At 47.6% G+C, this 13,652-nt stretch overlaps 6 protein-coding genes across 6 annotated transcripts; 4 read left to right on the top strand and 2 right to left on the bottom strand.

Moving 5' to 3' along the window:
* Positions 1–52: 52 nt before the first annotated feature.
* On the top strand, positions 53–1,421 carry UA08_05153 (hypothetical protein; the record flags this gene model as incomplete). Its single annotated transcript, XM_020267443.1, has 3 exons — positions 53–144; positions 208–1,004; positions 1,060–1,421. The coding sequence occupies 3 exons, from the start codon at positions 53–55 to the stop codon at positions 1,419–1,421; spliced, it is 1,251 nt and encodes a 416-aa protein (XP_020119623.1).
* Positions 1,422–3,253: 1,832 nt separating this feature from the next.
* On the top strand, positions 3,254–5,562 carry UA08_05152 (hypothetical protein; the record flags this gene model as incomplete). The annotated part of the gene is made up of 5 exons (XM_020267442.1): positions 3,254–3,436; positions 3,531–4,458; positions 4,516–4,721; positions 4,785–4,947; positions 5,015–5,562. 5 exons carry the CDS (start codon positions 3,254–3,256, stop codon positions 5,560–5,562), a joined length of 2,028 nt encoding a protein of 675 aa, XP_020119622.1.
* A 668-nt stretch (positions 5,563–6,230) lies between these two features.
* Positions 6,231–7,658, bottom strand: UA08_05151 (hypothetical protein; the record flags this gene model as incomplete). The annotated part of the gene is made up of 1 exon (XM_020267441.1): positions 6,231–7,658. The coding sequence occupies one exon, from the start codon at positions 7,656–7,658 to the stop codon at positions 6,231–6,233; it is 1,428 nt and encodes a 475-aa protein (XP_020119620.1).
* Positions 7,659–8,050: 392 nt separating this feature from the next.
* Positions 8,051–9,154, top strand: UA08_05150 (hypothetical protein; the record flags this gene model as incomplete). The annotated part of the gene is made up of 2 exons (XM_020267440.1): positions 8,051–8,310; positions 8,374–9,154. The coding sequence occupies 2 exons, from the start codon at positions 8,051–8,053 to the stop codon at positions 9,152–9,154; spliced, it is 1,041 nt and encodes a 346-aa protein (XP_020119594.1).
* Positions 9,155–9,751: 597 nt separating this feature from the next.
* UA08_05149 (hypothetical protein) lies at positions 9,752–10,824 on the top strand (the record flags this gene model as incomplete). Its single annotated transcript, XM_020267439.1, has 2 exons — positions 9,752–9,803; positions 9,881–10,824. The coding sequence occupies 2 exons, from the start codon at positions 9,752–9,754 to the stop codon at positions 10,822–10,824; spliced, it is 996 nt and encodes a 331-aa protein (XP_020119626.1).
* Positions 10,825–12,842: 2,018 nt separating this feature from the next.
* On the bottom strand, positions 12,843–13,590 carry UA08_05148 (hypothetical protein; the record flags this gene model as incomplete). The annotated part of the gene is made up of 2 exons (XM_020267438.1): positions 12,843–13,048; positions 13,122–13,590. The coding sequence occupies 2 exons, from the start codon at positions 13,588–13,590 to the stop codon at positions 12,843–12,845; spliced, it is 675 nt and encodes a 224-aa protein (XP_020119475.1).
* Positions 13,591–13,652: the final 62 nt, after the last annotated feature.

Genomic DNA, 13,652 nt, shown 5'->3' with positions numbered 1-13,652 from the left:
CCTGTCACTGAGAGGATGGGTTGAATGCAAGCATTTCGCCTTTCCTTACATGATGTCTTCCCAATTTACGGAATGGCGCAAACTGCCCATCAGCTTGAATGAGCTGTGCATCGCCACCACATTGAGGTGTGGTCAATCTTTTAGGTGCGTTCCTGTCAAAATACCCGCCTCATTGAAGTAATTTCCGGCCAATTGACCTCAAACCAGATGGCAGAAACTTCCGGAAAGCGATGAATGGAGATGTGTCCTCCGCGGTCGGCTTATCTCGCTGAGACAGGACCCGTCGCACTTGTATTATCAGTCATATGCTCCTCCTAATTCGTTTGCGACACCCCCGAGATCTACTCCTTCGTCGCAATTTGAGGCTGCCGCCATTTCCAAGCATGATTCCTCATTGCTAGACGAGACACGTGCGATCATTACACATTATCTTAACCTGACCTCCAATCTTACCGATCTATACGAGCAGTGGAGCGATTCCGACCCCAATTTCAAGAAAAAAGCGCCGAATTTTACAGGTATACGCATTCTGCGGCAGGATGCTTGGGAGGCTTTGGTTTCGTTTATATGCAGTAGTAATAATAACATTGCTCGGATTTCGCAAATGGTGGAGAAGCTATGCACAAACTACGGCGACCTGATAGCCACCATCGACGAACGACCTTACCATGATTTCCCGACCCCAGAAGCATTGACCGGAAAAGATGTTGAGGCTCGCCTCAGGGAACTGGGATTTGGTTATAGGGCCAAGTACATATATCAAACTGCTCTTATGGTTGCAAATGAAAGAGAAAGGGGTTGGTTAGACTCGCTACGCAACCCCGAGAGCCCTGCTTTTGGCATGGCGCCGTCTCCGGGTGGCATTATGCGGCCGGAAGGCAGAGAAGGCTATCGCGTTGCACACGAGAAGCTTCTAGAACTCCAAGGGGTCGGTCCGAAGGTCGCTGACTGCGTTTGTTTAATGGGCCTTGGCTGGGGAGAATCAGTGCCAGTTGACACACATGGTTTGTGACCTTGTTTGCGGAATATTCACTATCATCAGCTAACAGATGTATGTAGTCTGGCAAATTGCGCAGAGAGACTATAAGTTCGGCAGGAGCGGGAACAAGTCTCTGACCAAAGCTACGTACGATGCTGTCGGAAACCATTTTCGAAAGCTTTGGGGCAAAGAAGCCGGGTGGGCTCACAGTGTTTTATTCACTGCAGATCTAAAAAATTTCTCAGACAGACTTGCTTCAGAAATTGATGTCAAAGTCAAGCAGGAGGCCGATTTGCCGGTGGAGACAGTTGTCACGTCCACGGTAGCTACTAAACGACCGCTCGACGAAGATGGCACTGAAGCCGACACAAAGCAGGAGCTCATAGTGCAGGCTGCCGAGACCAAAGTCACTCGCAGGAGAACGAAGCGGCAACGCAGGTGATCCATGGTATCATGGTAACATGAGCGGCGTGTTAGATTCACGCGTCACACGCCTCTGAGGCTGGCCAGGAACATCTGTAGATGTTTGACGTGCATTTGCCTTCCAGTCCACTTCGATTGTACGGCAATGCTCCTTATCAAATCCAAAGAAAAAACAACTCACAGGATTGTTCATTGACATCAACTTGTCCCAATATACATGGTGGACAGACAGATCGTTTGGTATCAAGCCTGCTCGGGTCAACGTAGAGGTTTGGAGTGCGAAGAGTAGTACATATCCAATACCAGAGGTTGCACCGGTAATTACGATTACCCTGTCGATGAATCTTCCTCTAGGTTCCCATCGCAAATACTTTCAAGACTGGTAGACTGTTGTGTCTCCAGGGCCCAGACGGTTGGCATGGGTTGCAGCGAAACGACTCATTTTGGGAAGCTCAAAGAAGGATAAATAAATTTGATTAAATTGTCGTAAAAGAAGCGAGGTAGATTGATATATCTATATTTCCACACGAAGGCGACACAATCATTATCCAGTACTTTTCTTCCGACACTCAACCCATTTGGAGAGAGTTAGGGTTAAGCAGTGCCTTTTCCTCCAATCACATATATCTTCCTCTTGCTAAAAGTTATCTTAAAATTCATGTCAATAGTAAACGTCTTAAGCTCCACGAATTAATCCGTTCGGTAGAAGAAATGTTTTTTCGACGCCTTACACGTAACTTGCGAAGTCGGATCATTTAACAACGCCCTTATTGAGAAAGGTATCTGTAGCCCAAGGACTGCCAAGCTGCATAAACCCTCGTGATAGACCGAGTCCCCGGGCATAAGGAAGAGGCTGTTGAAGCCGAGAAAAGCAGGGGCTCACGGTACCATGAGCAGCTTATAAGATTCGCGGACCTTATAGGATCTTTGACGTGCATTTGCCCTTCAGCCCACTTCCGGTGTCTGTATGGCACGCTGCCATGCGTACTGAATCTGAAGAAATGTTCGGTGATACCGAAGATCAATGTCGAGCATACGCGGATCAACGCTGAGACTTGGAGCAAGCTAGTGTGGGCTGTGGGGTGTGATGCATGTCATTATCAACGTCCATTGGGGCTGGGCGCTTTGGATCAAAACGGAGCTCGGTGAAAGGAACAAAGGGCCCGCACATCATCAATCATATGTCGGATGTCAGAAACAAGCTAGAAAACGAGCGTCGTCGAAGGACCGCCGGACCATCTCCGAGGGTTCCGCTCGTTTAATATGAAGAACGTGACCAGGCAGCGGCCGGTTAAATGCCTCAACCTCCTTGCTCCGCCCGCACAGCGCACAGAAGTAAGATTTAGGACTGATATAAACGAGAGCTCTGACAAGCGAGTGGTTGAGTGATGAATGACAGTTAGTAATGATGACAATGTAAAGATCGAAGTCTCTGTAAACAACAGCTGGCCAACGACAACGGGAACAAGTCCGAGTCAGGAACAGGACAGGACAGCAAAGGCGGTGAGGAGCGTGCCGGGCAAAACTTTTTGACCTCCGGGTTGACCCTGCCGTGCCTGCTTTTTCTGCGGAGACACTCACTCGGTCTATCTCCAGATTTGTTTGTAGCTACGTTGGAGTAGCCTCTCGCAACCATTGTTTTATTTTTTTACCCCCCTGGTTGCTTTCTTTCTAATTCCTAAACTCCTAGCCCAACTCACCAAGAGGTGTCGTTTGTTGTGACTCAGATTCTTCCCGGACTTAATTAGTCAATCCATACAAACCGCCCCAACCCAACCTCGACGACCACACCCCCCAAACTGTGAATACTCAATTTCCTCGCGCGAGGTCGAATTTTGTGCGCTCGCCATCATGTCAAAGGTCTCTGCAGCCGTCAAGGCCTCCCTCGTCGGGACACAGGAGGAGGAGCTCGTAGTGTCGCAACAGATTAAAGCCAATTTTATACAGCACGCGCGCAAGGACGAGAGCTCTGGAGAGCTGTACATGACTGAGGATGAATTTATCGATGCTATTGCGCCCAAGCATCAAGACTATGTGAGTCCTTGCCCAGTCTCGCGGCTCGGAATTGCCCTTCGCAGGCTTGAGTTAGTGCCTGTGGATACTGACTGACTGGCCTGGTTATCCGCAGCACAAAATTCGACGTGACCAATACGGTATTCTATTTCGAGTCGCTGATCGCAGGAGGGTCGGGCGAATTAACATGACCGACTGGGCTGCATTCGAGCACCTTTTAGCAAAGCCCGATGCGGAATACGAGATCGCTTTCCGTTTGTTCGACGTGGAAGGAACCGGTGCCGTCAAATTTGAATCATTTAAACAATTGTACGATCAGAACAAGGGCGCTGAAACCATTCCTTTCGACTGGAATTCCGAGTGGGCCTCGCTGTATATTGGAAGAAAGAAAACACGGCATGACATGACTTACCCACAGTTCGCCCAAATGCTTCGCGGGTTGCAAGGAGAACGCATTCGCCAGGCATTCCATCTCTTTGACAAGGACGGCGATGGATATATTGCTCCAGAGGATTTCCAGCGCATCATTCTCGAGACTTCGAAACACAAACTCTCCGACTACCTGTTAGACCATTTACCTACCTTGTGCAATATCTCAACAGGAAGCAAGATTTCGTATGCCAACGTCCGTGCTTTCCAGAATATCATTCAAGAGATAGACATGATTGATATCATCATTCGGGAAGCCACTAAAAAGAGCGCCGACGGAAAAATAACTCGCGCTGAATTCCTAAACGAAGCCGCTCGCATTACACGCTTCTCACAGTTCACGCCCATGGAAGCAGACATTCTCTTTCATTTTGCAGGATTAGAGGCTCCGAGTGGGAGACTCTCCCTGAAAGATTTCGCAAAGGTGATTGATGCCTCGTGGCAAACGGCAGATCACGCGCTTGGCTCGTTGGCTGAAGGGGTCGCCAAAGCGGAAAAGAGCACCACCTCGTTTTTGTACGGCTTGCTTGAGTCCGCCCACCACTTTGCTCTTGGAAGTATTGCTGGTGCTTTTGGTGCATTTATGGTCTACCCCATTGATTTGGTTAAGACGCGTATGCAGAATCAACGTAGCGTCCGTCCAGGGGAAAGACTATACAATAACTCTCTAGATTGTGCAAGGAAGGTCATCCGCAACGAGGGTATTCGTGGCCTTTATTCCGGTGTTATCCCGCAACTAATTGGGGTTGCCCCTGAAAAGGCCATTAAACTTACTGTCAACGACTTGGTTCGCGGTTATGCCACGGACCAAGAAACGGGTAAAATCAAAGTTCCCTGGGAGATCCTTGCTGGAGCCTCTGCTGGTGGTTGCCAAGTTGTACGTTCTAGTTTCCCTGAGTTTTGATTGCGCACTCTTATTGACTTTACTCGTTGTCTCAAGGTCTTTACAAACCCGTTAGAGATTGTCAAGATTCGACTCCAGGTCCAGGGCGAGCTTGCCAACAGTGTTGAAGGAACTCCTAAACGCTCTGCAATGTGGATTGTGAGGAATTTGGGTCTTGTTGGACTTTATAAGGGTGCAAGTGCTTGTCTTCTTCGTGACGGTGAGTGAATACTTATCCTGACTGTATGTGTGACAAGTTACAATACTAATATTGACTTCTTCGCTAGTTCCGTTCTCCGCGATCTACTTCCCTACCTATGCCCATTTGAAATCAGACTTTTTCGGAGAGTCACCCACGAAAAAGCTTGGTGTATTGCAGCTTCTCACAGCTGGTGCCATCGCCGGTATGCCTGCAGCCTACCTTACAACACCATGTGATGTGATCAAGACACGTCTACAAGTGGAAGCTCGCAAGGGTGAGACGAAATACACTTCTTTGCGCCAATGTGCCTCCTCCATCTGGAAAGAAGAAGGCTTTAAGGCTTTCTTCAAGGGCGGCCCCGCTCGTATCCTGCGTTCGTCCCCGCAATTTGGGTTCACTCTAGCAGCCTATGAGGTTTTGCAAAAGGCTTTGCCCTTGCCTGGATCTGAAGACCACGCCCCGTCTCTCTCGACTGTCGAGACGTCCTCAGTGCCATCAACAAGTGCTCCACTCCCCTATCTTCGCTCGCGAAATGCTTTGAAACTCATTCTCGACCTTGACGAGAACTTCGGCCGCGTCCGAATTCCCGATGGTGTTTCGCTTCCCAAAATTTTCGGTGGATCAAAGCAATGAGTGTGTTACACGAATCCACGCATTCAATTTCCCTCATAAAGAGGACGAACGCATGGTTCTTGACCTTGTCCTTCTATCCCTAGTACATTGAGTACAAATTTGCATGGACACATCCACAATGGACTTCACGAAAGACAACAGGCAACTACCCTGGGCTGTTAATATTGGTTCTCTAGTTTTTCTTTTGTGTGATGATCTTATTATTCCCCCTTGATATCTCCATCTACTACCTCTTTCATGTCAATGCATCTGTCAAGTCTCTCGTCCTCTGATCTAAGGATTGAATAGAATATGAATTAGAATTCTTTTGCGATATTACTTACACCGGTTTTGTTTTAGCACGTTTGTCATTATATTTATTCTTCGTCTCTCTCTCTCTCTCTTTTTGCCTCCTTCTCAGTGCTTTATGCCTCTTTCAGAAAAGACTTTCTTTCCTGTACTAAAGAACACTAACAATGAATGTAGTCTAGTTTCAAGGGGATGGATGATATTGATTGTTTGCTTCTCCCCTTATCGAAAGGCTGAGACGGTATTTCGTGTTTGGATAAGAATGACCTTTTGTACATGTTCACATATTAGATGCAACCGAGCAACTTTTCCATTCTTGCGTTTCATCAAAGCTGTCTGTTCAGGTCTTCTACATGAGCTAGAGAACATTTTCTAAATACCTAGGTAGACTCCAAAGCCCAGCCCATCGATTCCTCGATCAGACTTCGCGAAGCCCTATTTTCGTCCAACTCCCCAATAACCCGACACAACATCCTCGTCGCCATCCCCCTCAAAAACCAACAATCTCGCTCCGCTCGCGCAACCAACAACTGCCACTGCGCAAACACGATGAGCGTAGCCGGGTGTTTCTCGATGGTAAGCATCTGCGTAAATCGACCAGATACCCTCTTCAACCATTCCTGCATAGCCATCCAGAGAGTTTCTGGGTCGTTTGCTTCATAGAATTGGGGACAGCACTCGATCAATGCGCTAATGGCGGACATTATGGCCATGAAGTCGGTGGGTACGCTGGGTTTTCCTAATTTTTCGGCCATGCGATAGGGCAGGTTATAGAAGTGTTCTAGAAGTGCAGCCTTGGGGATATCGGTGCGTATTGAATTATTTGAACTTAGCAGTTGGTTTGTTGTGGGCGTATCGCTAGGGGTGTCATTGGATTTCATTGATATGGAGTTTGGGTCGGTATAGCCATTGATGGTCGTCACAAAGGACTGTAGTGGAATCGATGTAGACGTCCACATACAACATCGTTGAATAGATGTGACGCGAACACCCATTCCTAACACATCAGTATCGTCGCCCGCAGTTGACCCAGTCCATCCAGCTAAGAAGCCTTGACGATACTGTGCCGAACGCTCTCGATGGGTGCGTTTGACTGTCTCATCCCCCGAAAGCACAGCCAGATGACTCGCGGAGATGGAAAGCAAGCCAAACATCAACCAACGCAGATGTAGAGCTCGTGATATAACATCCGTCTGCCAGTAGTTCGTTAAATTTGAGATTCCAACAGGTAGCGTTAGACTCGTCGTGGACGTAAAATGGTGGAAATATCTCAGCTTCTCCAAGTCTATATCCAGTCCAGGATTTGAACTGAACATAGCGCAAGAAGGCATAGAGACCAAGCCTTTCTGCTGCTGCGGTTGATTCTCAACCAATGACGCCTCTCTCGTTACTTCAAAATACCGAAGCTTCGTGCCCCGAAAAAAAGTCTGCAAGTCAACAGCGCAGGCAAAGCCCTCCGGCAGATTATTGCCCAGCCCATGACTCTCAGTCCAATGACCCCTCATCCGCTTAAAACTCGCATACAGACTCCCACAGCCAATGGCTGTACATCTATAGCCCTTGATAACGGGCAACCCTTTCACCGGTTCGCGCCGCGTAGATGGGAATTGCACATCATCCGGCTCTGCAAGCTCTAACGTAGAGATTGCTGATAATAGCCGCTGTCGCTCTCCGCGGTAGATTTTGTGGCGTAGTAGATGGCTGCGCACGGCGTTTTTTTGAATGGCGTATTTGCATTCAAGGCATATTAGAAGTTTGTACTGTGCGTTGTAATGCAAGAAATCACCCGTGCCGAAGGTGGCGTTCATACTGGCGCGGATGCAGGGGACACATATGGGGCTGGAGGTTAGTTGGCAATCTGTTGTCTGTCGAAATATGGAATGTTATATGTGAATCCATCAAGAAAATGCTGCTGACTAATTTTGAAGTTGCCCGATCCGGAACGGCATATGCGGTTCCTGCATTGTATCTCTAACTTCAAAATGAAATAAGCCAATGCGTTAATAATGTTCTTGGTCTGTGTAAGAATGCGCTTACGAATTGATATCCATGGTTTTGTGATGGCTTTGAAATCTAAGTTATGGCGCTATGGATAGACAACTATAAATGCATAGGTGAACACCACGGTCTGTCGTGCGGTACCATTGCTTTATTCCAACAAGAGCATCTTCTTTCAGGTTTAGTTCTTTGAAACTCGAGAATGGCATTGAATAAGGCTGCATGGCTTCACAAAGCCGGCACTCCATTGGAAGTTGGTGACGCGCCCATGCCGATTCCTGGCCCCAACGAAATCATTGTTCAAAACTCCGCGATTGCCATCAATCCACTAGACACCCATATGCAGGATGTTGGAGTCTTCGTGCAGCAATGGCCCGCCATCTTTGGCTGCGATGTGGCTGGCACAGTGTACGAAGTGGGATCGGAAGTACAGCACTTCAAAAAGGGGGATCGCGTTATTGGGTATCTATCACTGTCTTTGTTCCAATCATCATTTGACCGGCGTACTAATCTTGAGTTACACAGGCATGCAGTCAACCTAGTCACTGGAAAGCCTCAGGACGGCGCATTTGCTCTTTACACAGCTGTACCGGCGGACAAAAGTGCTATTCTTCCTGACACCATCCCGTTCACTCAAGGAGTTGTAGTAGCTTTTGCTCTTGAAGCCGCCGTTTGTGCGCTCTCAGTCAGGCAGCCGGGCATCGCAATGCCTGGTGTATCCACCCCTGCTCTCGGCCTGCCGTATCCATCACTGGAAACCGCGTCTTCAAACAAAGTTCTCATTGTTTACGGTGGTTCTTCCTCTGCCGGTTCGATGACCACGCAGTTAGCAACAGCGGCCGGCATCACTGTTATTTCCATCGCCAGTGAGCAAAACTTTGGCCTCTGCAAGAGCTGTGGCGCGGCCGAGGTTTTCGATTACCACGAGCCATCTTTCGTTGAGAAAGTTATTGCGGCAGCTTCGAAATACAAGGGAGAATTCGTGGGCATCTTTGATGCTATTTCCACCCCGGAAACGTATGCAAACGACCTTGTCATTCTCAATGAACTGGGAGGAGTCCATTTGGCCTGTGTACACCCTCCACCCGAGAATGTCCCCGAAAATATTAAAGCGGGAATGATCTTTGCGGTCAACGATGTCGCTACCCCAGTTTGGAGAGACTATGTAACGCCAGCATTGCAGGCGGGCAAACTCAAATGCCTTCCTCCTCCGACCGTTGTCGGAAAGGGGTTGGAAAATGTCGATGAGGCGCTCAAGAAGTGTAAAGCGGGTGTCAGCGGAACGAAGTTGGTGGTGGAACTTTAGATTGTTCTTTATTATACACTCGGCCAGGCAGCCAGGGGCTGATTTCTCAACTGATTGTCTGTGGGACTACCAGGAATATATAGCAAAGCGTCTGCAGACATGCAAATGCAGTACCAATACATGACTATAATCAAGTTAGTCGAGCAGCCTCATATACTTCTATAGCTGAACATACGTTCTCTCAGTGTTGCTAAACCTGCCCATACTCCCCCAAAGTTAAATTTTCATATACCCCTGCTCATAAATATTCATCCAGAGAGCGGTGTTAGATAGTACTTCTTCCTCGCTAGAAAGATGAACTAACTCTCTGCACCGAACCCCCGACGTCGTTGGTATACATCACAGGCTAAACCGGAACAGGTAACCAGCTGGTTTCCCCGGCCATAACCGGACTTAACGAGTTACAAGACACGTAGGGATGAAACGACGATGCCTATGAGAATAGGTGAGTTTTACGTGGTTCAATTGTCGTCAGAAGGCTACAAATAGGCTGACGTTGGCAGCACAAAGCCATAAGATTTTCAATTCCTCTTCACAACGTTCCATAAGAGCTTCATTGCATATCGCATTGACTTCTTTGCTCACGATCTTTTCACGATGCAATATCTTACAGGAAAAGTGATCTCTCAGAATGGACTGGGTCTTGCGGGTATGCAACTGAAACATCGTATCTTCGTCTATGGAAAAAACAGCCCTTGTATCTGACCACGTCGCTTTCATATACAGGATTCACCAATCTGAGCCCTCAGATACCTGATGAGCAAGCATTTAAAGTCCTCAAAGCTGCTCTTACAGCCGGGGTCACTCTGTGGAACGCCGCCGACTTTTATGGGCCTCCAGAGGCTACCTCTCTCCATTTGATGAATCGCTACTTCACCGCATATCCGGAGGACGCAGACAAAGTCGTACTATGTGTCAAGAGCGGAGTAAGACAAATGAGCACATTTTTAATGGATTGTTCAGCTCCAGCGCTTCGAGACTTCGTTGACAATGCCCTCAAAATCCTAGACGGAAAGAAAAAGATAGATATCTTTGGATGTGCACGAGTCGACCCCGCCGTTCCAGTAGAAGAAAGCATCAGAGCATTGGCCAAGTTGAAAATGGAAGGCAAGATAGGAGGAATCCAATTGAGTGAAGTGAAAGCCGATACGATCCGGAGGGCTGCAGTAGTAGAAAAGATTGATATGGTCGAGGCCGAAATCAGTTTGTGGGCTACTGATGTCTTCAAGAATGGTGTGGCCGAAGTTTGTGCGGAACTGGGTATTGTTCTCGTCGCACATTCGCCTCTCGCAGGGGGGATGCTCACCGGAAAGATCAAGAGTCTAGATGATATGTCGCCAAATGACCATCATCGTCGCTTCCCACGGTGGCATCCCGAGAATTTTGCGAAGAACATGCTCCTTGTGGAAGCATTGGAAAGATTTGCAGAACAAAAGGGATGCACTATGCCTCAACTAGCTTTGACATGGATCAAGATTCAAAGCGGAAAACCGGCCATGCCGTATATCGTTCCTATCGCTGGTACCAAATCGGAAGCAAGGCTGCAGGATAATCTACATGGGGTAGACCTGACGGATGAGGATCTTGAAGAATTGGACGCCGTCTTGGAAAAGCATCCAGTTGTGGGCGCTAGATATCCTCCTGGTGGAGCAAAGCTGGCTGAGTACTAGGCAGCACTAACAGGCTTGTTGAGAGGAGTATTTTTTTTTGGCTTTAGATTATAATCAAATTGAGAAGCTTTCTTTCCCTAGTCGGAGCCACGCTTTCCAAATGTTTTGCTGTCCACCACCTGTCTCTTGCAATAAATGAGCCATAAGTCTCTGGATACCAGAGAATTGCCCTTTGCCAAGGGATTGTAGGCGTTTTTGTATCAATTGTCTTAGCTGGTCGGGAATCACTTTAGAAGCGTTTGCAGCGTAGAGATGGAAGAAGATCGTGCTTGTCTGCACGGCGGAGGTATTTTCAGAGGTAGATATTGCGACACTACTACCCAAGGTAGAGTAGTAGATATCCGAGCAAAGAGAGTTAATAGTACGCGTCGAATCATGGAGTTTCTCTATGATGTTCGTAGTTCTCGTTGTTTCGGACGTACCGAGTGATTTAGCGCACTGTTCGCGTATGATATCTGCTAAGAGTATGCGGACTATACGGAGGTTGTTCCAACTTCTTCTAGAGTTGTGGCCTGTATATCTGATTGATAATTCAACACCGGAAGTATGTAAGTGCTGCTCGGTCTGTCTCCTAGGAGTGACAGGGACTAGGTGCTGCGATAAGTTCTCCAACTTATACCCAAGATTTTCAGCCCAGGAAATCGCTACGTCAGAAGAAATCCCATGTCTCAGCATTTCTTTAAGCTGGGCGTATTCGAGCAATACTCTCAAAAACTGCCATTTGGGAATGGGCACCACCACATTATCAAATATCTTGCTGCTCAGCACCAACAGTTCATTTGGAATGTCTAATTCGTGTGCAAGACACTCGAGGATGACTAGTTCCAGAAGTCCTAGAAGAATATTCATCCTGAGCGGGTCGTTGAACTGACTGTCATCTCGATATAACACGAGACCTAATGCGCCTCGCAAATGAGCGTTTGAAGGGGGTATATTTCGTTCTCCGCAGTTGATGAGTCTCTCGTATATCGTCAGAAGTAACAATGACATCAAGGTCCTATTTTCGTTAACTTCCAGTGGTGATTGAATGGCACTGGTGGTGAGCATCAACGCTGAGCCATAACTGACACGTGCACTGTGGAGAGCCACAGGCGATTGGTGAGAAAATGAAAAGAACGCCAGCCATACGGCACGGATGACTGTCGTTAGAAGGGGGGATTCTCCTTTTCCTGGAGGATAAAAGACTCGCATATAGGAAAATAGGTTTTCTTTGTCCGAGTCCGCGACGTATTGCGAGATGAAGAAAGTCTTTGCCTGGACTTCCCATGACGGAAGAAGTACGGTTGTTAGAGGATCTGGCATGGGAGGTGGACTTCTCAGAGCAACCTCGCCCCGTCGCTTTTTGTTGATTGTTGCTTTTGTTTCATCGTAGATGATTAATTGTGTGGGATCAGGATATCCTGAGCATTTGATGTTCGCCCGCGCGCATTGTGAGCAACCATTCGCCTTCTTGTCGCACTGTTACGTCTGATGAGTATCGTGACAATGACATTAGGCCAGAAACACTTGCCTTAATATCTCGCCTACGACATTCTCGGCAAGACTTGGATGGCCTACCGCGGTAAACCATGCTGATGGAGGTTGTTGGAACTTGTGCCAGTCTGGAGGCTAATCAATAGGTCGACGACGTCTTCAAGAGAAGGCTGGATAAATCCGCTAACTCCGACAAATTCCTAGGGCCGCCATGTACTGTAAAATTATTTTCACATTCAGCGATTCACATAAACAGTGTCTTTTGATGGCGACTGTGTTTAGGTAATTTTTCTATTCGTCATAGCTTATTCGTGCTCGACGAACGACCTGTGGGTTGACTCGGTACAAATTCCCGACACGACACTGGGCCATTTGCATAGATGTCGTAAAATACTTTTAGCAGAAATATAGAAGGAGGAATATTTACAGATTTATTATACATAAATGCCCTTGTGAACAAACACTGGGGCCACCATTCAGTCGCCAAAATACATGCATGCATGGGGTATCACTTTTTATCCTAGTCGAAACGACAGGCTCGAAACCTAGTAGAACCTAGCATTCCTTGGACTTTCAACTGACGATGGTTCTGGGGCTTTCAGAGATTTCTCTGGATTCAAAAGGCGCTCCTTCTCAATTGCCACACTTTTTTGACGTTTGTCGTCTTCTGCGGATTCAGCAGAATTGCTGTCTCGTTTTCTCCCAGACTTCTGGCGCCAGAGGGAGTCTTCGTCTTCAATCTCTCGAAGAACTAGAAACAAACGACATCAAATGAATCAGTGTATGTCGTTCATGCTACCAATGCCCGAGCAGGCAAAACTGACCTTCTTCCCATTCTCGTTCCTTCGTCTCATCATCCGTGCCTAATAGCCTTTCAACATCGACGTTCTCTCCGTTTTTCACCTTCTGAATGACCTCTGCCAATAACCTTAATTTTGCGTCGGATCTTCGGGTGTAATTTTCGAGTTCTTTTCGTAGGACTAGCATTTGAATGGCCTGCGACCCTATAAGCGTGAAAATCACGATGTAGAAGGTTGCAGGATTCCATTCTTTCGATTTTGCTTGCGCTGATGTGGCTGTTCGTAGACTGCGATCTCGAAGAAACTTAGGAATGATCGACGTCCATGTCGATGCCTGAGCAATCTTTGGCATTGTCTCTGTGGTTGAGCGTAACCGCACCTGGAGCGAATTGCTCTTCGGCAGACCGTGCTTGGAGTCCCGTAAGGCTCGCCATAGCGACCTATAAGAGTTATGGGCGGCGACACGCTTGCTTGTTATCGCGAGGGCATTCATGTTGAGGAAAAGGCTGAGTTCTTTGATGTAATCTATAATGTGCAATAGTTAGACTTAGCCGC

Source organism: Talaromyces atroroseus (genome assembly GCF_001907595.1).
Source record: "Talaromyces atroroseus strain IBT 11181 chromosome Unknown scaffold_6, whole genome shotgun sequence".
Classification (NCBI taxonomy): Eukaryota; Fungi; Ascomycota; class Eurotiomycetes; order Eurotiales; family Trichocomaceae; genus Talaromyces; species Talaromyces atroroseus.
Note: the sequence above shows the minus strand (reverse complement) of the source record. Positions and strands in the feature narration are given on the sequence as shown.